The 25,538-nt window shown below is 40.4% G+C and overlaps 1 protein-coding gene across 1 annotated transcript in view; it reads left to right on the top strand.

The window, feature by feature from the left end:
• Nucleotides 1–25,538, top strand: part of LOC149153984 (Metallopeptidase M24 family protein) — a 512,523-nt gene that overhangs the window by 402,284 nt on the left and 84,701 nt on the right. The window contains exon 12 of the mRNA XM_089437961.1: nucleotides 14,681–14,761. Within this exon, the coding sequence (XP_089294087.1) occupies nucleotides 14,681–14,761 (81 nt within the window). The remainder of the gene's footprint in view (nucleotides 1–14,680; nucleotides 14,762–25,538) is intronic.

The following is a 25,538-nucleotide window of genomic DNA, read 5'->3' as shown; positions in this document are numbered from 1 at the left end:
AAGACATTGGATTGATGCACTATTTCTTGGGCTTAGAGGTATGATAGAGACTTGGTGAGATTTTCCTTTCACAAGGGAAATATATGGTGAAACTATTGAAAATATTTGGAATGGTAGAATGCAAGTCCATGGCCACACTAATGGAGATGAACTTCAAGAAGCTAGATGGAGAAGTTGTTGGCGCTGACTTGGCGAATCCCTCTGGGTAGTGACAGTTGATTGGGGCACTAATGTTACTTGTGAACACCTGACCGGACATATGTTTTTTAGTTAATACTTTGAGTTAATTCATGATTTAGCCTCTACATGCACACTGGGTCACTATTATATTTACATGGGACGATTAATGTTGGTCTAAGATATACTGCTGGAGATGTGAGACTACAAGGTTACAGTGATGCTAATTGGGTCGAAAATGTTATTGACAGAAAGAGCACATTAGGGTGTTGCTTTAGTTTGGGTTCTGCCATGATGCCTTGGATGAGCAAGAAGCAGAAGTTTGTTGCTTTAAGCACTGCTGAGGCAGAATACATTGCTACTAGCATGGCCTACTACGAAGCATTATGGTTGAGGAAGCTCTTTGGAGAGTTGTTTGAGTAGGTTCTGGATACAATAGTGATATATTGCGACAACAAGATTGGGATCTGTCTAGCAGAGAATCCCATGTTCCACAACAATTACAAGCATATTGATATCAAGTATCACTACATTCTAGATATGGTGCAGAAACGAGTAGTGAGACGCCGTCATATTTCGACAGATGAGCAGATAGTAGACATTCTTACCAAGGATTTGCCGAGAGGGAAGTTCTTGGTCTTCAGAGAGCAGCTTGGTCTGATGGATGTGACCCTCCTGGGTAAGGCTCACGGTGGATTGAGGACACTGAGCTATGCTCTCGCCCCTACTTGAGCTCACAGGGAGAGGAATTGAGCCAGAGAGTCTTGGGGTTGAGGGACCTCTAGACAATAGGTGTGTGTGATCCTTACCCCCTGTAATAAGTTGTGTCTCTCCTATTATCACCATAGGGTGTGTTATTCTTGTCATTTATGACAAGTTGTATCTCCACCTATCAATTCTTGGACATGACAGAGTATACCCCAATATGCATCCTACCCTCAGGTTGGGCTTGTAGGGATTGCCAGCTATCTGGCTGATGGGTGAGAAGACTTGAGTGTGTGTGATCCTTACCTTTTATGGTAAGTGGTACCTCTCTCAAGTGATGGGACGCAGGTGTTCTACCACTTGATTCTTGAGAGTCAAGGTGGGAAGACCAATGGACAATAGGTGTGTGATCCTTACCCTTTGCAGTAAGTTGTATCTCTCCTATTGTTGGGCAATAGGTGTGCATGATCCCCCCCAAGGATCTAGAGGCAGAACCATGTCTCGTACAGATCCGCCACCGATCCTTCGGCGGATCCGCGGTTCCGCCTTTTTTTGGCAATTCCTGGAAATTTGGATCCATGACGGCCCGATCCGTAATTCCTATTGCCCTATCCGCGGATCCAGAAAGGATCGAGTACGAATCTGTGGAGGTTCGGGCGCGGATCGCGAGCGGGTCCGAGAGAAGGTGGACGGTTTACACGATTCCACAGGGCTTTTTTTGTTTTTTTTGGGTTGAATTTTCGAATTGTTATGTGAGGAACTACACTTTCCAAATACTCCCAAGGTGCCCCTTGATGCTCCCTAATGGTAATGTTAAATTCTGAAAGTAAAAGTGACATTCTCCTTTATCTTTCATTTCCATCCTTTTACTTAAATTTTTAACATTACCACGAAATGACTCAAGATGTTTGAGAGTGGTTCCAACCTCATCAGACTTCATATGGAGAAAATAGAATTTCATTTCCTATTCAAAATTCAGCAGACTTTACAGTTTTCAGGATCAATGGGATTGTGGCATTTCATTGGATTATATAATGTATGAGGGAATGTGATTGGCATTTAATCAAGAGCACCAAGCCCTATATGTACCCCAATGTTTGTGTTGTTGATTGTTGAACTCCTTTGTCATGGCCTTAGCAATTATGTACCCTTCACTCAAGTGAAAATCATTGATCAAGCATGTTAAGCTTTCTCTACCATATTATAAAGCTTGGATTAAGTTGTTTGATCAAAATTAGGAAATGTTGACTAATATCCCTATAGAATTGAAGTAGAGGCAAAGGCTAGACAAGAGAAGAGGAATCTAGATTCTAGATGGTTAATGTTGGAATAATTAATCATTGATGTGCAATGGATGCCATATCTATCTTGATTTATGTAAAAATATGCATGTTTTCATGTCTTCTACAACTAATTTGGTATTTTAGATGGTTTTTTTAATATAAATGCAATATATATATATATATATAGTAGACACTTTTGAGATGCTTCGCTTCCTAGATTTTTGGGAAATGACGCTTTTGAGATACTTCGCTTCCTAGATTTTTGGGAAATGACGCTTTTGCATCACCATTTCCAAAAAAATGTCCCCGCTTCGTGCAACGTTGTATAGGGCGGTAGCTGGAGCTCCATATGATGATTTTTCTTCTTTAGATTCAAGAGTGTTCACCAAATGAGCAAAGACGAGACATAATATGATACAATGATAATGATGACAAGACAATTGAGATGCGACTTATGATGCAGTTGAAAATTTCTCTCTAGTTGAGAGGGAGTGTTAATTTGGCAACTCATGGACAAATTCCCTCAAGGAAGCCTTCCTCATCCAGAGAAGCCCCTCCGCCCTTGGAAGAGTTTAATTTGGACAAGGAAAAATATTATTTTTAAGGTGAAACCTGCAAGTGTACAAAAGTACAAGTCGGTATGGGCAAGCTAATTCGACCCCTTGAGACATAGGTCTGAAATAAGGAGGTTTGAGCTCACATGTGCAAAGGGAAGGAGGAGAATTATGTTTTGTGTGTTTTCTGATTGGGACAGTTTGACCAGCCTTTGACTTAGGTTGACTTGGATCTATTAAACTCACATGGACAGTGAGACAGATGGAAAGATAAATCATTCAGTGCAATTTTTATTAACAACTCATTTACATTTATAGTACATATTGTGACTCTTGGGATTCAGATCCCAAGGTCTCTTGGGCTGCTTTGTCCATTCAACTTCCACGCTAACCCATTAGGATTAGGTGTCCAACATTCCCCCCCTTAATCCGAAGGGTTATGTATGAGTCCAAGAAGAGAGCTGTAATACAAAATGTGCAAAAGATGCATGGCAGCACTAGGCTGAATGTGCTCTATGAAATGTTGGTAAAAAAGGGCGGTGGTTTAAGGATGACCACCAACACTGGAACGCTTAGTGCAGTTCCCGGAACTCTTCCAAAACTGGCAAGAAACTGAAGTTTTCTGCTAGAGGAAGTGTTCTCAATCTGTGATGGTTTAAGGATGACCAACAACTCTGTAATTCCTGGAACTCTTCCAAAACTGGAGGCATGTTCAGGCATCTTTGTCTCTGGCTGCAACTCTGAAACTGGTGTGGCAAGTTGTGGCTCAGGCTCGCTTGATGTGACTTTGAAGCTTGTAGATGACCATCATTTCCCCCCCTGTCAGGTACAAGGTGAGAAGATGGAGAAAACTCAACTGCAAGACTGTTCAATATTCTGGAACAAGTTCTGACATGTGTTTGGAATATCTTCTTGGCTGTTGATGCCCATTGCCAAGAAGCGATCCATCCAAGATGAATCTTTGTTCTTGCAGGACGTTTGTTTTTGAAGCATCTGTGTGAAGAATGACTGGTTTTATGACAGTGCTTACATGGATGAAGATCAAAACAGTGATCTTTCAAATGGCCAACTCGATCACAGTGTTGGCATTTCACGATCTGTTGTTGTTGCTGTTGTTGCTGCTGTGGAAGAGAGGCAGAGTCTGGAACAGCTGAAGCTGAACTGTCATGAGGAGCAGTTGAACTGTCATAAATGAATCCAGCACTCTGAAACTGAATGGGCTTGGCATAGTCTGGAATATGAAAGGACAAGTCCTTGTCATATCCAAGACCAGTTCTGTGCTTGTTGTGGACAAGTTGTTCCCAAGGTCTGATGATGGGTTTGGGAAGTGCAGACTGAGTTTCTGCATCTGCATTTACAACTGTTGTTTTATTGAATACTGAATCTGAATGAACTTGAACAATATTGACTTGCTGTTTATGGGAGTCTGCTTCATTGTTCTGAACAGAAACAGGTTCAGAATGATGACTCCACTGGTGTAATTCTTCCTGCTGTAGCTTTGTTTCCAGCTGCAAAAACTCAATATTTTCTTGTACATTTTTCAAACAGATTTGAATGTTTGCGACAATGGCTTTATCAATCACAATTGTATTGTCCGTGGTAGAATGTATTAGAGTATTCAGTAATTCTAATACAACACTCATTCTATCCATTTCACAATAACATCACTGGTTACACAATGAGATCTCTTCAAAAATCTAAATCAATATATGAAAACCCAAACATTTGCAGAAGTCATAACACTTGTCTTATAACTTGAATATCTATGTATTTCAGCTGTCAGACTTGAATTTCAAAAAACCCCTTCAAATAGGAAGACCAGTGTGAAGCTTTGAGTCTGCTAAAAGAAGCTCCTCCAAATGTGTCTGCAGCTCTACCAAAAGATCCTATATATTTGTTGTCACTGATTTTATCTCAATGTCAAATTGAAGATGAATGCATTCATAAAGTGCCAAAGCTCACTGTTGCTATTATGAAAGCATACAGATCGGCTGCAGAGAGTTCACAAAGACATTATTACAGCAATCTCCTAAGCCATGCATTGGAAGTGATTTCATACGTGATTCATAGGCTTACATCTACTGATATTTGGGAGGTTCTAACCACTCTAGATGGCCTCCTTACCACTGGTGATTCAACCTTGGATGAGGCGCCAAGAGAATTTAAACCAGCACTTGCTTCATTTCTTGCAAGTTTAAGTGCGGTGGAAATACATGATAACTACGGACTCGGGAGGATGTATTGCATGTGACAAGTAATGACAAAAATGTGGACGCTTTGATATTTATCACTTCATATTGAGAGAACGACATTGGGCTGGTGTATTGAGAGACCAAGATGAACACAGTGGATCATATACGTGACAGATGTTCATCGGAGATGGTGCCAAACTCGTTCTCTATGCTTTTCAACTTGCAAAGGAGAAAGCCCCATGTATTATACCAGAGTTAGTTGGCAAATAACACAATATTAAAAAGTCTAATTTTATCATGGGCCGCAGGCATATATGCATATTAAATCCACCACCATAAATATTCAATCCAAATCATATGAATTATATCCAATTCATATCGCACTGTTTTATGGATACATATACGGCAATTTATATGCGTTAACCTCACCTTGTTACGCTGACAGCAATTCTTCTTTGGGACTGGCGCTGGTTCCTTGTATATATACCACGCATATATACTTCTATTCTCTCATAAAGTTTCATCAATGTATAAACAGCTCAGACTCCGGTTATATATTCGCTCCCAAGTTCTGAACCCCGCCTCTGTTACGCTATACAGCATACAGCTTCGCGCAACCCTGCATACATATCTCTGGTGGCCGCCGTTCTGCAAGAACTAATCACCAACGAGTCAGATTTCTTCCGCCGGCACTTACACAATAGACCTTTCAGCGCTTAGCTTTAATACCATATTCAGCTAAGAGTTAATCTAATCGTCCCCACACACAAACGAAAAAATAAAAATAATCCCTCTAAAGGAGCGGATTTCAGCACACCGCCTATAAGTCAGAAATCTCAGCATGGATGTAAAGATTTCGAGCAGGTTTCTCCGCCATTTTGGATCTGGAAACACTCCGGAATGAATCCATGAAAAAGTACCAGGAGTTCTGAAGTGAAAGCGCGCAGCGCCTTATGGTCTCAGACGATTTATACAGTCAATTCGCATTCGACAAGAAGGCCGCAGTGGTGAAGGATGTGAAGATTACGAGCAGACCGATGGCGGTTGATACGAGGCCGGACATGGCTTGAGGAACAGCATTAATAATAGCATCATCTTTAGAAATGCCTTCCTTAATACCAAATCGAAGTTGAATGTCTCCGCATTCTTTTAAAAGCACTGCAACCCAGCTCCAGGTCCGTCAGAAGACGCACAATCTTAACCGTCTTGAAGCCCAGCGAAACGATCTTAATTCCAAAGTGAGAGCGCTGAGGGAGGAATTACAGTCGCTCCAGGAACCGGGATCGTATGTTGGTGAAGTTGTTAAAGTTAGCAGCGAATGTTGGTTTGTAGGCGAAGGCGAGAGATGTTGACTGTGAATTAAAGCAGAGATAGCAGCGTATATTGGGAGCAACATACAACGTATTGGGAGCAACGTGGAGAGGCATGAGCAACCGGAGGTCTGGCAATGGAATGCTGGCAGCGCTTAAGGGAGCAATACATAAAACGCATACCAATTCACTGAAAAAACGCAGAGGATAGAGGCGTTGATGAGTTAGCGCAGAGCGACCAGCGGAACCGATGGGGAGAGCGACAGGGTGAGCGTTAAACTCATTAGACTGAGAATGGCAGAGTATATAAAACGCATAGATGATAACCGCAGAGAATTGTCAGACAGTAGAGGCGCAGGTGTAATGACGCTCTGTACAGGCAGGCACAATTAATCGAGCGATTACAGGTAATGAAGACTAGGCCAGCACTATTCAAGGTAACTCAGACGAGTTGCTCAGGGAAAACAGGCCACTCATCATGGCGCTCTGATACCATGTTAAACTCACATGGACAGTGAGACAGATGGAAAGATAAATCATTCAGTGCAATTTTTATTAACAACTCATTTACATTTATAGTACATATTGTGACTCTTGGGATTCAGATCCCAAGGTCTCTTGGGCTGCTTTGTCCATTCAACTTCCACGCTAACCCATTAGGATTAGGTGTCCAACAGGATCTTTTTTACTTGGACTTTCAAATTTTTTTCCCTATTTTGGAAGGCTGAATTAATTGAGCAGGAATTTTTCTGAGCAGTTTGTGTTGGAATTTCTAATTCTAACCCATTAGAAATTCTTCCTGTACTATCTGGTTTATTTCTTCCTACTTGTTTAATTACTTAACAAGTTATTTCCCATGTAAATTCTGAAAATAAACACAAGTACAGTATCAACATCTACAGATCATCAACTGAAAGAAAAACAAGCACACAAGTGACACCATTATTTTTGGACCAATGTCCACGGAAAAACCCAATGCGGGAAAACCGATGCAGCTATTCAGAGGGTTTTATTGTTATGCAGTTTTTAGAATACAACCAGGGTGCCAAAAATGCCTCACCCAACAGAGAATGCCCTCTGCAGTAGTAACTCTCACCGGAGATAGATATTCCGACTAATAAATCACCGAATGAAATATCCCACAGCAACAATTGCAGCTTCTGTTGCTCTGCGTCATTCTGATAGGGATTGTGTCACTCTATCTAGCTCACCAGCTCCCAGTTTGTCCCATGAAATCCTCCAACGCTGCCTCTAGGCCCTGTGTCAGCTCTGCTAGCCTCTGCATCAGCTTCTGGAGCCTCTGTGCCAACCCCTAGACTCTCTGCATCTCACACGTTGGCCTCTCTGGCTCTATGTAGCTTCTGGCTACCTCTGCGTAGCCTCTAGCTGCCTCTGCGTCAACCTCACTGGGCTTTGCGCTACCTCTCTGGTACCAACTCTGCCTCTCTGCTATGTATTCACTGCCCCTCAGCTGCAACTCAGATCACTCACTCGATTTCCTCAGCAAACCCTGCCCCAAAAAATCGAATTCTTGATCTCTCTTTATGTGTTCTCCAACTCACCCTCAAGCCTCCTCTTATACTTTTCTCATTGGTCCATCAACGGCTGAGATTAAATCTCTAATCAACGGCTTAGATTAGATTTGGCTTGATCCATGACTTTTGGACCATTCTAACCCAGTTTTATATTAATACCCATTAATATTTTATTTTTCCTAAGTTTAGACTTAGGAACTCCATAAAAAATATTAATTATTTCAATATCTCCCAAACTGGTTAGATTCTGCCCAAACCATTTCTGGGTCTTGGAGATCTCATGTGCTTTAGCCTCTCCACCAATTTTCGTGGCTAAAGCACATCCGATGTTACCCCAAAGCAACACTCCCTCTTAGCGAGAACTGTGCTCTAGTAATACTCCTCACTGAGTATCACCCTGATCATCCAGCATTGGTCCTTGTGCTGATGCTAGGCCTCCCTGCCCAACATCCTTTGCATTGGTGTCATCCTGTACTGCTGCCCATGGCCCTACCACTGCCACTACTACATTTGCACTGCATCCCCTCTCATCATGCTACATCGTGCTGCCCATAGCACTGCCACTGCTAACCGCTGCACTACAACTCAGTTACTAAGAAGTAAGTAACTGATCCTCCCAACTCTGACATCTCTGTTAAGCTAGAAACACTCCCAATGCTGAAGCTCCCTTTGTCGCTGACAAGTTCTCCCTTTACTGACCTTTGCGTTACTGCAACAACTCCATGCATCTCGTACTGTTGCCTCACACTATCCCCGGACTCCTGCACTGTAGCACCCTCTGTCACTCCATCCACATCTGTCTCTACCGACATCCGCCAGTTCTGCTACTTCTCTTCAGGGCTCCCGTAGCAAGGTATAATCCAAGAGGTTGGGTACCTCAAGGATCTTTCCCCTCATCGTCTATAGTCTGTCTAACTACAGCTCAATGTCTCCCCACTTCTTCTCAAGTGGCACATGAGCGCTCATGGCACAGTTGTCATCCTCCTCGACTTCTTTCTCCGCCCTTGCTGGCGCTGCCTTGGTCTCAGAAGCCTCTCCCTTGCTCTTCTTCCTCGGACACTGATTCGCAAAATGATCCAGCTCCCCACAATGGAAGCACTTGACCTTGGAGAGGTCCTTCTTCTTCCTCTTCTCCTGCTTTCCCGCAGATGCTAGAGCCACATCCTCTTCTTCCTCCTTCTTGATTCTGACCCCTTTTCCGCTACTCCCCGCCTTGGTCACCTGTCTGATCTCTTCTTGACGAAGAGCCACCCATAGTTCCTCCCAATCTGGAAGGCTCAACCTGCCTAGTATGCTATGGACAAATACCTCCCAATCTTTTGAGACTACGTTCAATGCATTCCTCACCATCAATTCATGATCCAGCGTTGCCCCTATGGAAGTTAGTTGGTCATGGATCTCATTCAATCGACCGAGGAAGACATCTATCTGCTCTCCCTTCTACATCTAGTATGACCACAGCTGATTTTCAAGTAACACCTTCCTCTGCACGGAAGTATGCTGCTACAATTTCTTCAGGGCATCCCACATCTCATTTGTCATGTCGTTCTCGGCAATATGTAGCACCACATGATCCTTGACCCCATCAAGGATAATGCACTTCGCGCTGGCCATTGCCTCCTCGTACTTATCATTTTTAGTTGGGTCAACTAAGATCGCTATTGTTTTAAAGGCGAAGTCCTTGATGTGATATCTGTCTAGAATGGACAAGATCCTGGCCTTCCAGACCACGAAGTTGGATGCTTCGTCCAACCTATCCTGATCTCTCAGTCCATTCACAACCATTATGTTGCTCTTCTGTCGACTCCCCCAAGTCTCTCAACTTCCCGTCTGGAAGTTCTCGGTTTGACTCCCTCTGAGTCTCGATTTCCCTTCTAGAAATCCTTCTGCCAACGTTGAGTTGCCCCACTCCGATCGCCTGTGCAACTGCACCACTGGTCCGGATTCCTTGGCTAGAAATCCGCCTCGGCGGCAACTCCCTCCTCCTTGGTCTTGCCCTGTTAGATATTGTTCTGACCACAATACCCCACCAGCTTCGCTCCACAAATTAGCCACAGCCTCATATGCCCCACCTACTGAAGGACATAGCCTCTAGGCTCTGCGCAATCCCAACACTGGCAAAATCTGCACCTCTTGGCCACAACGTTGATCCTTCCTGACTGAGAAAGATGACCGGGCACTGCATAGGTCAGGCCTCCTCCTCTCTGCCTCTGCGCTGATCCTCCTCCTGGCTTGAACTGATGACACAGGCCCTTTGCGTCACCCCTTCCTTGCTGCTTTCTGCTAGGAACAACTTCTGTCACTCGGGATAGCTGTTTCTGCTGCTACTGCTCTGCTCGGCTGATGCCTTTAGTTATTTTGTGATCTGCAACCACGCTCTGATACCATATTGGAATTTCTAATTCTAACCCATTAGAAATTCTTCCTGTACTATCTGGTTTATTTCTTCCTACTTGTTTAATTACTTAACAAGTTATTTACCATGTAAATATTGAAATTAAACACAAGTACAACATCAATATGTATAGATCATCAACTGAAAGAAAAACAAGCACACAAGTGACGCCGTTATTTTTGGACCAATGTCCCCTGGAAAACCCAATGCGGGAAAACCGGTGCAGCTATTCAGAGGATTTTATTATTATGCAGTTTTCAGAATACAACCAGGGTTCCAGAAATGGCTCGCCCAACAAAGAATGCCCTCGGCAGTAGTACCTCTCACTTGGAGATAAATATTTCGGCTAATAAATCAGCGGATGAATGATCCCACAGCAACAATTGCAGCCTTTGTTGCTTTCCGTCACTCTGATAGGGACTGCGTCAGCCTATCTAGCTCACCAGCTTCTAGTCTATCCCACAAAATCCTCCAGCGCTGCCTCTAGGCCTTGTGTCAGCTCTGCTAGCCTCTACGTCAGCTTCTGAAGCCTCTGCGTCAGCCCCTAGACCCTCCGCGTCTCACACGCTAGCCTCTCTGGCTCTGCGCAGCTCTTGGCTGCCTTTGTGTCAACCTCACTGGGCTCTGCATTGCCTCTCTGGTACCAACTCTCCCTCTCTGCTATGTATTCACTGCCCCTCAGCTGCAACTCAGATCTCTCACTCGATTTCCTCATCAAACCCTACCCCAGAAAATCGAATTCTGGATCTCCCTTGGTGTGTTCTCCAACTGACCCTCAAGCTTCCTCTTATACTTTTCTCGTTGGTCCATCAACAGCCGAGATTAAATCTCTAATCAACGACTTTGATTAGATTTGGCTTGATCCATGACTTTTGGACCATTCTAACCCAGTTTTATATTAATACCCATTAATATTTTATTTTTCCTAAGTTTAAACTTAGGAACTCCATTAAAAATAGTAATTATTTTAATATCTTCCAAACCGTTAGATTCTGCGCAAACCATTTCTGGGTCTTGGAGATCTCATGTGCTTTAGCCTCTCGACCAATTTTCGTGGCTTGAGCACATCCGATGCTACCCCAGCAGTATTACACCTAGGTTTTTCGTAGGTTAAAGGTTGACTTTAACCAAAATTTGTATGGGTAGAATTTTGACTATTTTGAATGAACTTTGCCAGCTCTTGGCTGCCTTTGTGTCAACCTCACTAGGCTCTGCATTGTCTCTCTGGTACCAACTTTCCCTCTCTGCTATGTATTCACTGCCCCTCAGCTGCAACTCGGATCACTCACTCGATTTCCTCAGCAAACCCTGCCCTAGAAAATCGAATTCTTGATCTCTCTTGGTGTGTTCTCCAACTGACCCTCAAGCCTCCTCTTATACTTTTCTCGTTGATCCATCAACGGCCGAGATTAAATCTCTAATCAACGACTTAGATTAGATTTGGCTTGATCCATGACTTTTGGACCATTCTAACCCAGTTTTATATTAATACCCATTAATATTTTATTTTTCCTAAGTTTAAACTTAGGATCTCCATTAAAAATAGTAATTATTTTTAATATCTTCCAAACCGTTAGATTCTGCGCAAACCATTTATGGGTCTCGGAGATCTCATGTGCTTTAGCCTCTCCACCAATTTTCGTGGCTAGAGCACATCCGATGCTACCCCAAATCAACAGTTTGACCATCTTTGACCATAGTATTGCACCTAGGTTTTTCATAGGTTAAAGGTTGACTTTAACCAAAATTTGTATGGGTAGAATTTTGATTGTTTTGAATGAACTTTGACCAGCAAGAAAGGCTGCATTTAATGGTAGGTCGACCAAACCTTTTGGAGCAGCTTTGACCATTGTCTTTTGGATTGGTTAGGGCATCTTTGACTACTGTTGACTTTGACCAGAATTGCAGACTTTGACTTTTGGTCAGGTTTGACATTCGGTTTCATCTTTGATTCGATATTACTTAGTTAATTGATTTTGGGATATTAGTTAATTTATTTTGGGTTGTATCTCTCCTATTGTCAGGCAATAGGTGTTCATGATCCTTACCTCTAATGGTAAGTCGTATCTCTCCTATTGTCCTTGGATATAGGATGGTAGCTGGAGCTCCCTATGATAATTCTTCTTCTTTAGATTTGAGAGTGTTCACCAGATGTGCAAAGATGAGCAAAGATGAGACATAATATGATACAATGATGATGATGATAGGACAATTGAGATGGGACTTATGATGCATTCGGAAATTTCTCCCTAGTTGAGACGGAGTGTCAATTTGGCAACTCAGGGACAAATTCCCTCCATTGGGAAGCCTTCCTCATCTAAAAAAGCCCCTCCTAGACCTTAGAAGAATTTAATTTGGACAGGGAAAAATAATATTTTTAAGGGTAAACCCACAAGTGCACAAAAGTAGAAGTCGGCCTGGGCAGGCTAATTCGACCCCTTGAGACACATATAAGTAGACCTAATGTCACATCACTTTGGAGCATCATCATCACACATCACATCTTTTCTGTCATGGATTGGTTCGTACAGGTCCAAAATAAGGAGGTCCGAGCTCACACGTGCAAACGGAAGGAGGAGAATTCTGTTTTGTGCATTGACTTTGTGATTGGGACAGTTTGACCAGCTTTTGACTTGGAATTTCAGAAATTTTCTCTGTTTTGGAAGGCCAAATTCATTGGTTAGGAGGACAAATTCTTCTGAGCAGTTTGACCATCTTTGACCCGTCTTGCACCTACGGTTTCTGCGGGTCAAAGGTTGACTTTGACTGCATTTGTATGGGCAGAAGTTTGACTGTTTTGACTGAACTCTGACCAGTGCTGTTGACTTTTACCAGAATTGCAGACTTTGACTTTGGGTCAGATTTGACATTTGGGCTCATCATTGATTGGATATTGGTTAATTGATTTTGGGATAGTCAAAGGTTTGACTTTGACTCGTTGATGAATTGGAACATTGTATCTCTCTGCTGAACATTTGATGACAATCTAATAGAAGAAGAATTTTGAAAGGGTTTTCCCCATTGTGGGGTTTTTCCCTGGTCTTTGACCAAATCTTGTGTCTCTCTTGTTCTTGTTCTTGGCTGTCTTCTATTGCATTTAGATTACTGTTCTATCTACAATTGCTTACTGTCATTGGAAGATTGAATTTATTGGATAAAGTGATTGCTAATTAAAGAAGAATTATTGTGAGTGATTGTCCTAAGCATAGAACACTGGGTTAACTGGTATTATGGACTATTTGTATTGGTTGGAACAATCTTCCAAGACAGCTTTCTACGCCACTCAACTTTTTGATATGATAAAATACAAATTTGATGATCTTCAACAGTGAAGGTATAAAAGAAATGACAGAACACCAAGGCATCTTACGACAACAATGATCCTTTTCTTTCCTTTTCTGTGTATATTTAAATATTATGGAGCTTCCAAGAGTAATCGGGGACAATGTAGAGCCGGCAGCTGCTTATTTTTCTCAAAATCACATTTGATCACCTTCTTCTATGGGTTGGGCATAGGCACTAATAACATGGCACAACTAAGAGTAGCTTTCATACTGTTGGCGCTGGCAAGGGAGTGGGGTATAGAGGGAATACAGGATTTTGGTGGTAGAGTGTATCGATGAATGCTACCGAAATCAAAACATTCTCCTAAAGTATACCATTCTTTGAGTACAAAACTCAAGACCTCCTCAAAATATTTCTTCAAGTATACCTGTAGAGAACACAATGCCATGGAAGATGATTGGCCAAAAGAGCAGCAGAGTCACAGGAAGCAGGCTTAAATTTGACATACATCAAAGGAAGAGAGGACACCCGTTGCCCTCTTAGACAGATTCAGATCTAATTCTGCTCTTCTCCTAGTTCGGGTTGTGTTATTCTTGTTGAATGTTTCGAATCATATGGTCTATGTTTGACAGATTGTCAAGATGTTGATGGGTTAATGCGCTGGTATTTGAGACTTGTACTATAGGCCTTCTTATGAAGACGGTTCCTTTTAGTGATACGGTTAAGTTCCACTAGACTATTATGAGATGTAACATTATCTGTTTCTTTTTGAAATAAAAAATGCTACAATATTTTTCGAAAGGAAAATATATTAATATAAAGTTATATATTTATAAAACCTTAAACTAAAAGCTTAGTCTTTATATTATTTTAGATCTGTTAAAATTTATAATATATAATATATATTATTATATTAAAAACAAATATAATTGAAATATTTCTTCTTCATCCCTACTTTTCGCCCTATTTTATTTTTTCTATATTTTTAACATATATTATCTCTGCTCCTAAGCTGTCGTTTCCTGCAAATTTGGGCAAAGCTTCTTACCCTTATGGACACCTATTCTTATGTTCCCAATGTTCCCGCATTCTGGAAACTTGTACAACATAAGTTATTTACTAATATTTTATCTTCCTCGCCAGAAACTAGATATTTTTGAAAGCAGGAACATAATGCTAGCATAGTGCAATCAAAAGGATAGATGCATTCTGATTTCTCTTGTACCTTCCATGTTCTTTTGCAGAGTAAGCTAGTTGATCTGTCTTTGGTGTCAGCTGCAGAAATCGAATGGTTAAACAATTATCATTCAGAAGTTTGGGAAAAGGTTAGTATATGTGCAATTCTAACTTAACTCTGACAATTTCAGAAGCTTCTCTGTTTGATATATTCACTTCTTGATGTAAGCAATATTCCTTTGGCTGGTACATGCAGTATTTAGAATCCAGCTTCTGTCCTCCATTCAACTCTGAAGTTTCATACCCTTTTGAATACTTGAATTTATTATTTGCACTAGGATAGATCCATCTTGATCCGTAATCCCAGATATATTAAGCACCAAGAGGGACCAAGAAAAACTGCAATTCTCTCAGCACTTAAAAGATCATGGGTTAAGATGGATCTATTCTAGTTTACCTTTTAAATTATTCTTTATGTTTGTTTATTAATATATTTTCATTAGATATTGGATGTCAACTTCTTTTCCATCTTTTTTTATGCACATGACACATCTTTTTTGCTAGGGTGGTAAGAGCACCTCACTTCTGTCTTTGCAATTATACCGACATGCTTCTTGCTATCTTTACTAAAAGATAAGGGTAAGTGTGTGGGGGATTTTCATTCATGGTTCTATCAGTTGCTGTCCATAATCTGGAAGTTGTGTCTACATGATCCCCACTGTAATGTAGCACAACTTAAGCATCTCACTCTCCTTTAACAGTCTGGATTGTCTATAATTTTGGACATAGTGATTGTTTATCTAACTGTTAACCACGAGTAGGATTGGCAATTTGTCAGATGGTTTTATTTTTATTGATTAATTTCTTGAACAACCTCCAAAGACATTATTAAAATCTAAGAAGAATTATTTGACGTTCACATAGATCCATCAGTCTATAATACTTGTTACAGAGGATAGGCCTTATTCACCAAGCAATAAACTCTACAGTTCTTTCAGGGAAGTACCTTTGTGAGTCACCTGAGCTAAATTGCTAATCTTATCACTTAAAAGAGACAAAAATGCTGACACCAGATCCAGTTTTTGTTTTTGCTTTTTTGGGATCTTTGTTCTAGTTCAATATTTCCAATGCCAAGTTAAGGATATACTGTTTACCTTGAAATCTGAAATAGATATTCTAGAAAAATCAGCTTATATCCATCTTAACCCCAAATCTACCAAGCGCCAAGAGGGATCAAATCTCTCTCTTGAGGTGCAAAGCTCTTTTAGAGTGAAAAGAGATTTGATCCCTCACATCACTTGGTAGACCCAGAGTTAAGATGAATCTCCACCAATTTAATTATTAGCCTTTAAATAGGCTATGTTAGAGAAGAATACCGTGGGAAAAACCATGGGCTGAAGAATTTTATGTTTTTTATTTTATCTTTAATTGTTATTTAATTTAATTTAATTTTGTTTTATTTTGACTGAGTCAGAATGTTAAACATTACAACATCTCTACCATATTGGGCTGGAGAGTGTCTCTCAGTGCAGTGACCTTTTTAGTGGCTCCATGGGAATTTGTGTTGTTCCTTCCATGGGAAAAATTGATGATTAAATCTAATTTTTTGGACATTAATAAAATTATTTCTTATCTTGGGTAACTAATTTGAAAGACATGGCAACTGCATATTGGTAAACAAATACCACATGAGATTTAATGTGAAAATTACTGAAACCTTGCCTGCTTTTGAGTAAATAGAAGCTAATGAGATGTTATCAGATAAATTTGCACCTAAAAGCTGAACAGAATGGAGCAACAATTGTAGGTGATTTACCTTGTCACTTGCTAAATGCCTCTCCATTTGGGTTGATACTTTTCTAGCCATAAGGGTGTGTCTTGACTCCCTGTTACGGCAAAATCTCGCAAGCCTAGTGCAAAGCCTCACTAGGCAACCTAATTATTATGGCAACGAAAGATCAGCGACCATTGTCACCTTAGTGACTTCTCTCCAACTGTTTAGCGATGGATATTATCCCTGTCAATGAAACATGAATCTTCGATCACTCGCGATTAATCGTGATTCAAACTCTGCTCTTCTCTCAAATGATCCGATTCAACTCTAGGTGATTCATACTCACGTTGACCAAGTTTGACTTGCGACTCACCAATCAATTGCAATTTAGGTGAATGAGGAAATTTTCAGCCCTCAACTCGGCGAGCACGGGTTTTAACTTTTTAGGGTTCACACATTTTTTGTTGTGTGGTTTAGTTAGGTTAAAAATTATTTGGTCTATAACTGACTTCTCACTGCTCAGGCCTGCAACTCATACGCCGAAAAGTTCATAGAGGCATGGTTTCTGTTTCAGTTTACTTCGCGTAATAGAGTCGTAGTGTAAGAGAGGCATAGTGTGTAGTGTGCTCCATTGTAGCTTCAACGTCTGCATGTGTGCTCTGTCAGAGATTTCAGTAGAAAACCATTATCATATCATTTCAGCAGCAATCAAGAGATTTCAATTACCACTTTTTCACTGATTAGTATGCAGTACTTTATAAACTTTTAGAAGCAGATGCTTCTGGTTCCATGTAGTCACTGGTTACAAGTTAGGACTCGGTACTTTGGATCATGTTTGGACTCATAACATATATGAGATACTTATTCATCCATGATATTTTGGACTTCTATTGATATTATGCATTGTTTGGACATGGCTTTATCGAATATCAATGAAATTTTTATTTATTTTTTTTAATTCAATATATGTGTATATCTTTATTTAATGAATTCACTGATTTTTTCCCGATTTTTCCCCGATCCAATTGAAACTATTCGCTCTTTTTCCTCGCCGATTTATTGTCGATTCCGAGTCTACTAACATTGATCCCTGTTACCCACCAAAATGGGTAACCCTATAGGAGAAAACTTTTTCTCCAAGAGCTAGCCAACAGCCCTACATATTTGGTTATTGATGATGATATGCCAATTCCTCTGCCATGTACACCATCCATCCTCCTCTCACCATCCAGCATTCCTCTTGGATGAAGGTGGGCTAACACTAAACAAGTATTTTAGTACTTTTGCAATAGAGTGTTTTTACTTAATGTTTTGGGCATTTAGTATGGATAAAGGGGTGATTTGGATTATTGACAAATCGTGACCATAAACTTGTTCTCTCACCTTACAAGGGGGGTTAATCTTTAACCCTAGTCCAGTGGGACCTCCTCTAAAGCCTTAGGGTTATGACAGGGGCACTACTTGGAAAACCTAGATTGAAATAACGTGCTCATTCTCCCTCACCATACTTAAGATTTTCCATGTCACACTATTATCCTTTGATATCATCTCCATTCTTAAAGTTAAGTGTCATTGGTTCATTTGGGATTTGTCACCCTTATCCACATTCTTGAGTGGGGATGGGAAATATTTCCCTAAAGGTTTATGTAACTAAAAGAATGGAAAAATGTAAGATGACCACAATAAAAGAAGAAGAAAAGTTAAAATGCAAAAGATGGTCAAGACATAAGTTAGCAAGTGGAAAAAAGCTTAGTATGAGCTCTACCTTCCTCATTAGCCATCACCTGATTCCTAAGCACTTGATGCTTCATCTCATCAAAAGGAACCTTTCTATTTCCCAACCCTGATGAGTGATAAATTGCCTCATCTTAAGGGGTAAAACAAATATTATATCATAAAGAGCAAGCTTTGATCCTTGAGCTATGCACCAAATAAAGAGCATTATTAAAAAGATGTAAAAGTCCCACAAGATGGATGGAAAAGGCAGACCAAGAAGGAGAACTCATGCCTCCACGATTTCTCCCTCCATCACATCTATACACTCAGGATGTAGAATCCCATTAGATGGTCCCCTGACCATGGCACTTGGCCATGAAGTCCTTCCCTTCCATTACCACTTTCTTTTATCAACACCTATTGATTTAAGGGTTGACCTTGGATATGCCACCTCCCCTTGGGGGTTGGAAGCATGTAATAGGGTTGATTACTTAGCCAACCCTACCAAGGTAGTGAACACTTTTACAGAACTTGGTCTAGTTAGATATTTGAAGGTAATCCCGATTTGAAAGGTAATCATAAATGCATCTAAGTCGACCATCTAAGAAAAGGTTTGTAACAGACATGGAAAAAGAGACAAGTTCAAATTGAAGGCAAATTAATTCATGGAGTATAGTGACTATAAATTGTAAACATAAATAAGTCATTAAAATTTTATTATAAATCCCAAATTAAGAGTCTCTAATTTCGCCCTGTCACTCGAATCTTACCTCACCTGCAACCCTTGCAACCTGTGTTTACTTGCAACCTTCGCTCGAGCTCAGTGTTTACCTGCAACCTTCGCAACTTGTGTTTACCTTCGATGTCGTATCTCTATAACAATGTTTACGTTCGTCGATGTGTCTCTATAACAGTCTTTACCTTCGTCGTCGTCGTGTAGTGTAGTGTGTAGTATGTGATAGGTTTAGTTTAGTGTGTATGCGATAGGTTTAGTTTAGTCGATAGGTTTAGGTTGCAATAAGGTTTAGGTTTCAAAATTTGTTTTTTAATTTTTTGACTTTAAAGTTTAGAACTTAGGTTTTCAAATTTTTTTTTTTAATTTAAATTTTTTTTAAGTTTAATGTGCATGATATTGGGGGACATCCTAAAGTCCCCCAAAAAGTCCCCAATTTTTCAAGAGACAGCTTGGAAGTCCCCAAGTCCCTGGCCAATTGGGGAAGTTTTTTATGAGTTCCAAAGTACCCAGATCGTCAGTACTAAGGAAATGCCATGAATTTTGGTGGGGACAAGTCCCTGTGCAACATAGTAATAATGTCTAATGTGTGGAAGTTTTGCAACTAGCTAGTTCTTGTGCCCTAATTATTGCATATCATTGTAAAAATTGTTAGATTGCAAATTTGTGCATGTCACTCATTAAATAACAAGTATATGAATGTTCCTAGTGGATTGAAATATAATTTTCTTCCATAAAAGTCCATAGATCTTGGGTGGGTAAATGTTAAAAAGTGATTGCTAGGGAATCACTTTTTAGCCTCCTTGAAGACAACTTTGGCCAAATTTCGAATCACATAGACTCCATAGCCCAAGGGTAAGGCACTAGTCCAAGAAAATTTGGTGGTCACCCTCCTCTTTTTCTCCTTTTTCTAAATTTTGGCCCCTACCTTTGACAGCTAGCTAGGGCTTCTTGTGAGTTGCATTAGAGGGGTGATCTTATAAAACCGTTTGGATAGGTTATTGTGCAGGTGTCTCCTCTAGTGATCCTCCAAGTTTGGAGTAATTCCAATGGTCAATTTGTTAGAAAACTCAAGCCCTAGTTGCATCTTTGGAAGCCATCTTGAACGTCTATGGTTGGTGGTCTTCTAAAGGGTCATTTACATATAAAACCTTAAGAAATCAATCATTCTTGATTCTTTCCCTATCTAGGCTTGACCTAGTGATCACATTAGAGGGATTCCTCCCACGATTATTCATAAACCCTGGGTCTTGCTTGGATTTCATTCTAGGTCTCTCTAGTTCTGCGAAAAGCCTTATTTTGAAGGAAAATCATAATTTAAAGCTCCTAGAGTCTTGCTTCACCTTGGAAGTCTTGATCCTAAAGTCCTAGACACACCCATCATCATTGGATATTTCTTAACCCTAGGTCTTGACCTCCCTCATAGGTCTTTCTTGGAGAACCCTTAACTTCTCTTGAAGCATTGAGTCCTAATTGAGCCTCTCCTCGAATGGGCCTCGAAAATTACTTCGTACCTTGACATTGATCCTACGGGTGATTTCCTTCACATCGGGACTCCTCCCATCAGTGAAAGTTTGTAAAGAGCAGGGGACACTGACTGAGGTGACAATGGATCTTTGTCCCATTGTTGCCATTTGGTCTAGTTGTTGTCTCTTAGGTCCCTCTCGTAGTGCTCCTGCTAGATTGTATAGTAATAGGCCATACATTACATTTTCAGAGAGCATGATGACTTAGCAGATGCAACATTGCCCACTTATGGCAGAGCATTAGGCACTTTGATGACTTGAGCAATTGATGCATATTCAAAAGTGCCCCCACAAGCTAGAATGTTGAGCTTCTCATGCATAGCATGGAGAATTCTTGATGATGTACTAGTGGACCTAGCATGCCCCTAAGTTAGCCTTGAGAATACTTGATAGGCTTGCCATAATACAGGGACCAGATTAGGATGTTCATCCCGTAGTATGATTGAGGAGTGCTTGTTGCACTTGATGGAGCCCCAATGTTGAAGAGAGAAGGCACCACGTCTATTTGGCACCCACTACTAGGTTTTGGACCCCTAGAGTTACTTGAGGATTTTCCTCAAATGGAGGATGATCATAATGCTTGGAAACACTTTCAGCCTTTTCTTTTCCCTAATGTAGCATTTGGAGCCCTAAAAAGGCATGACATCATCACCCTTTTAGGCTTACAGCTCACACAGGTGGGCTTATTTTGGCATATTGTGTTATTAAGCTAATGAGTTTGCTTGTAACCCAAATTTGCTTTGTGTGCACTAAAAAATTAAACTTGTGTAGGGGATTTTAGTCGTAAATTAGAGTTGGTAGACCTCATATAAGTAGAGGATCATCTCTCTCATTGTTTCATCATCACTTTTGTGGAATTCCACCTCTCTAATAGAGAGTTAGCCTTGCTCTTTGTACTTCGCTACTTGTGGAGATGTGATCTTATGTGGATTTTGTGGAGACTAGTTCTTGTTGTGGAGATGTCATTTTGGGATTGCAAGAAGGAATTTTTTTTATTCTATTGTGAGTACTTTTTATTCAATATCTTTTATGATTATTGCATATAATGAAATATTTCTAAGGTTTATATGCTCCTTGTCTAAATGCTTATGTTTATATGAAATGTTCGGTAATTATTGCATGCTTTAATCTTGTATCCTTGAACTCCCTAGAAGACCTCCTAGAGAGAATTTTTCTAGTGAATTTTCCCCCTCATAAAATGATAGCTAGGGTTAGCAAGTGAAATCCTAGGGTTTTCCCCCTTGTTCATTTTCTTAGTGCAATTAGGGCTAGCACAATATTTCTTGAATTTTGATAATTACTTTTGATGTAGATCTTCTTTTAACTTATTCCAATATATCAGTGAACAGTTATACTTCAGAAATTCAACCATAAAGAACAATAGAGATTACAACACACAAAAGAAGACAAGATTTACCTTGGGAAAACCCAATAACCTTTTTCAATAGAGAAATTCCTCGTGTTCAATGAGAGACACACCTAGACCTATGGTCAAACTTGGTCTTCACCTCCAAGTCAAGTCACCCAATTTGATCCTACACTTCGCTTTGTCTGTCTAACCCAGAATTTTTGCCCTCCTACAATAGCTAGTTGCCCCAGAAATTTTGGCCCTACAACAGTTGCCCCAGAAATTTCGGCCCTGCAACAGTTGCCCCAGAAATTTCGGCCATGCAATAGTTGCCCTGGTAACTGAGAAATTTCGGCCCCCCTACAACAATTTCCCCAAAAAATGTGAACCACAGAGAGAGAGACTAATCCACAAGTGCAAGTTGCAAGAGAGAGAGAGAAAAGAGATATTTTGGACTCCTTCACCCTACTTTGTCCTTCTTGTCCTTTGCTTGCTTTGCCCAGCAACTATCTTGTTGGAGAGAATGTGAATGTCCAAATGGAGGAGGTCGAGCTGCCTTTATATAATAGTTTGTCTTAGGTGAATGGACATGTCTCTTAGCTAGGGTTGACTTAACTTGGAGGGAAGCTGACTTGTCACTTTTGGAGCCAAAACTTTCATTTCAAAAATCAAATTTTCATCTTTAAAAAGTCACAATGGGACTTTGACTCAAAATAAATTTTCCTTTGACTCAAGCATTTATAAATATGCTACAATTATCAATACAATTACATCAAGTGACCAAATGTACATAATGGAGACCGACCATAGTTACAAATTCAACACTCCCTCTTAACTAGGGAGGTATTCATAATCACTATCATATATGTTTTCAAGTTGAACAAATGTCTCTAAAGAAAAAGGTTATCCATCATTATTACAATCATCATCTATCATAACCATTCGCTAGTGACCATATCCGAGGTAGTGTTATTAGTACCAGATCGAAAATGGTGGGACCAACTGATCCGACCAGTTTGGGGGTGAAATCGATTTGGTTCAAGGCCTAAAACCAAAAATGGTCGGTTCGATACCGAACCGGCCAATTTTGTCACTGAACCGACCAGTTCAATACCGAATTGGCCATTTTTCACTAAACTGGTCGGTTTTGTACTAAACCGGCCAGTTTCGTACAACTTGACCAAAGACATTCAAAATGCATTTTTTTTAAAGACATTTTTTTTTTAGTGGGAAGCCTAATATTAAAGCCTATGACCCTAGTATTGCTATGCAATTCCTGGCAATGTTAAATTCCTAAAGTAAAACTGACATTCTCCTTTATCGTTCATTTTCTTCCTTTTACTTAAATTTTTATCATTACCATGAAATGACTCAAGATGTTTGAGATCAGTTCCGGCCTCATTGGATTTTATATGAAGAAACTAGAATTTTAGATCTCACACAAAATTCAGCAAACTTAACAATTTTTTAGGATTTTAGTATTGGAGGGATTGCGATGTTTCCATTGGATTTTGCCTTGGATGAGGGTATCGAACTAGTATTTAATCAAGAGCACCAAGCCTTATATGTACCTTGATGTTAGTGACATTGGCTGTTGAACTCCTTTATCATGACTCTACTAAAAATGTACCCATCACTCAAATAAAATCTTGGCATGCTACATTTTTTCTACCTTATTTTGATGCTTAGAGGGTAATATTGATGATGAAGATCCCAATATAGGTAATGATTTTAATGATATGTAGGTATTTGTTGTAGCATGATTTTGTTTAGATGTTAGAGGCCATCTACAGCTTGTTTGTTGATGTATTTTTCTTTCAGAGATGGATTTCAGGAGATGCTATTTTGGTTATGTGCACCCATACATGCCATATAAATGAGAAATTTTGCTTATTTGTGTATAAATGGTTTGGATTCCTATGGATGCACATGAATATATATGTTTTTCTTTAAAATTTGAATATTGTATGTATTTTTGGTTGACTAGTTTTTTGGTCCCCTTTTTTTATTGGTTCTCGATTCAGAGGGTTTTTCAGTTCGATCACCAGCTCAGTTTTGATAACATTGATCCGAGGTGGTACCAAACCCATGGCAATGTCATCAGCATATTAGGACTCACTCCTCCAAAGTGATTGATCCTCAAATCCGACGGCCTCTACCTAAGCCAAAATGTTGAGATCCTCAACTAGCAAGCACTCACTCACCTTTCCTGGTGAGCACTTTAGGCCAAGACCTCACTCAACCCCTTCCTGGTTGGTGATCGAGTCTAGATGCTGAAATGACTGTACTCCACCCTACTCGGTGTGCGATTAGGGTCCAAGACCTCACTCCACCCTTCTCAATGTGTAATCAAGGTCCAGATGTTGAAGGACCTCACTCCACCATGCCTGGTGTGTGATCAGGGTGTAGGACCTCACTCCACCATTCCTAGCGTGTGATCAGGGTTCTGCTCTAGGAGACACTCACTCAACTTTCCTTGTTGTGCCCTCTAGGTCTCTTGGACCCATTCTTCCTTGCGAGAGAATGTCATCCATGTTGCAGACATATCAGCACTCCCTCTCAACGATATGGGTAATCTCCACGAGCCCTGACTTATCTCTAAAGTACACAAACTTGTCTCTCAGCAATGGCTTCGTCAGAACATCAATTGTCGGTCCATCGATGGAGATGTACTCATGCCTTATTGCTCTGCATAGCACCATGTAATAGATGTAGTGGTACTTGACCTCAATATGTTTCAACCTGTCATGGAACAACGGATTCTTTGAAGGCTTCACACAACTTTGATTATCGCTATGTATCACCATTGGTTCCAAATCTTTGGCCGAACAATCCTGCAAACAATTTCCGAAGCCATATTGCTTCGGTACAAACCTCATTGGCTGCAATGTACTTTGCTTTAGCAGTGTTGAGTCCAATCGACCTCTACTTCTTGCTCATCCATGATATCATAGTGGATCCCAAGTTGAAGCATACTCCTGAGGTACCCTTCCTATCTTTAGCACTTCCTGCTCGATCAACATCCGTATATCCTTGAAGTTGTACATCCTTGTTTCCAACAAATCTAAAGCCATAATTCACTGTACCACGCAAATATCTCAAAATTTGCTTTACTGCAATCCAATGCTCATGTCTCAGTTCAACTCGGAATTGGCTCAATTTGTTCATAGCAAAGCATAAGTTTGACCTATTGTTCACCGAATACATCAATGAACCAATCAGTCACCGATACATAGACAGATCTACCAATCTGGAGTCGAGGCCTCTTAAGTTCTTCACGTCAATCACCATGGGAGTCGCCATGGATTTGCAATCCATCATACCAAATCTCTGAAGCATCTCTAACACATATTTTCCTTGACCAAGGAAGACATAGAATGTTTTTTTGGAGTTGGAAACGAATAGATAGAAGAGACCTACCTGGTTGGATTGTGAGCAGCCCCAGGTTTCTACCATACTTCTAATCCCAAGTAATAGTGCATCAACCCAAGATTCTTCATATCAAACTTTGAAGCCAATTGCTTCTTGCACTAAAGGCTCAACACCTGTCATAAACAAGTCATCAACATATAATATTAAGATCATAGTTGCATTCTTCATAACCTTATAGTAAAGGTTTGAATCAACCTCGCTCTTGGTAAATCCCAGTCTTGTCAGATAGCTGTCAATACGAGCATACCAAGCTCTTAGAGCTTGCTTGAGTCCATACAAGGCCTTCTTCAATCTACAAACATGAGATTCCTTTCCATATACCTCAAAGCCTTGATGTTTCTCTATGTACACCTCTTCCTCAATCACACCATTGAGGAAAGTAGTTTTCACATCCATC

This window comes from Pinus tabuliformis, chromosome 9, assembly GCF_031772625.1.
Source record: "Pinus tabuliformis cultivar Carrire ecotype Pingquan chromosome 9, CPIR1, whole genome shotgun sequence".
NCBI lineage: Eukaryota > Viridiplantae > Streptophyta > Pinopsida > Pinales > Pinaceae > Pinus > Pinus tabuliformis.
Note: the sequence above shows the minus strand (reverse complement) of the source record. Positions and strands in the feature narration are given on the sequence as shown.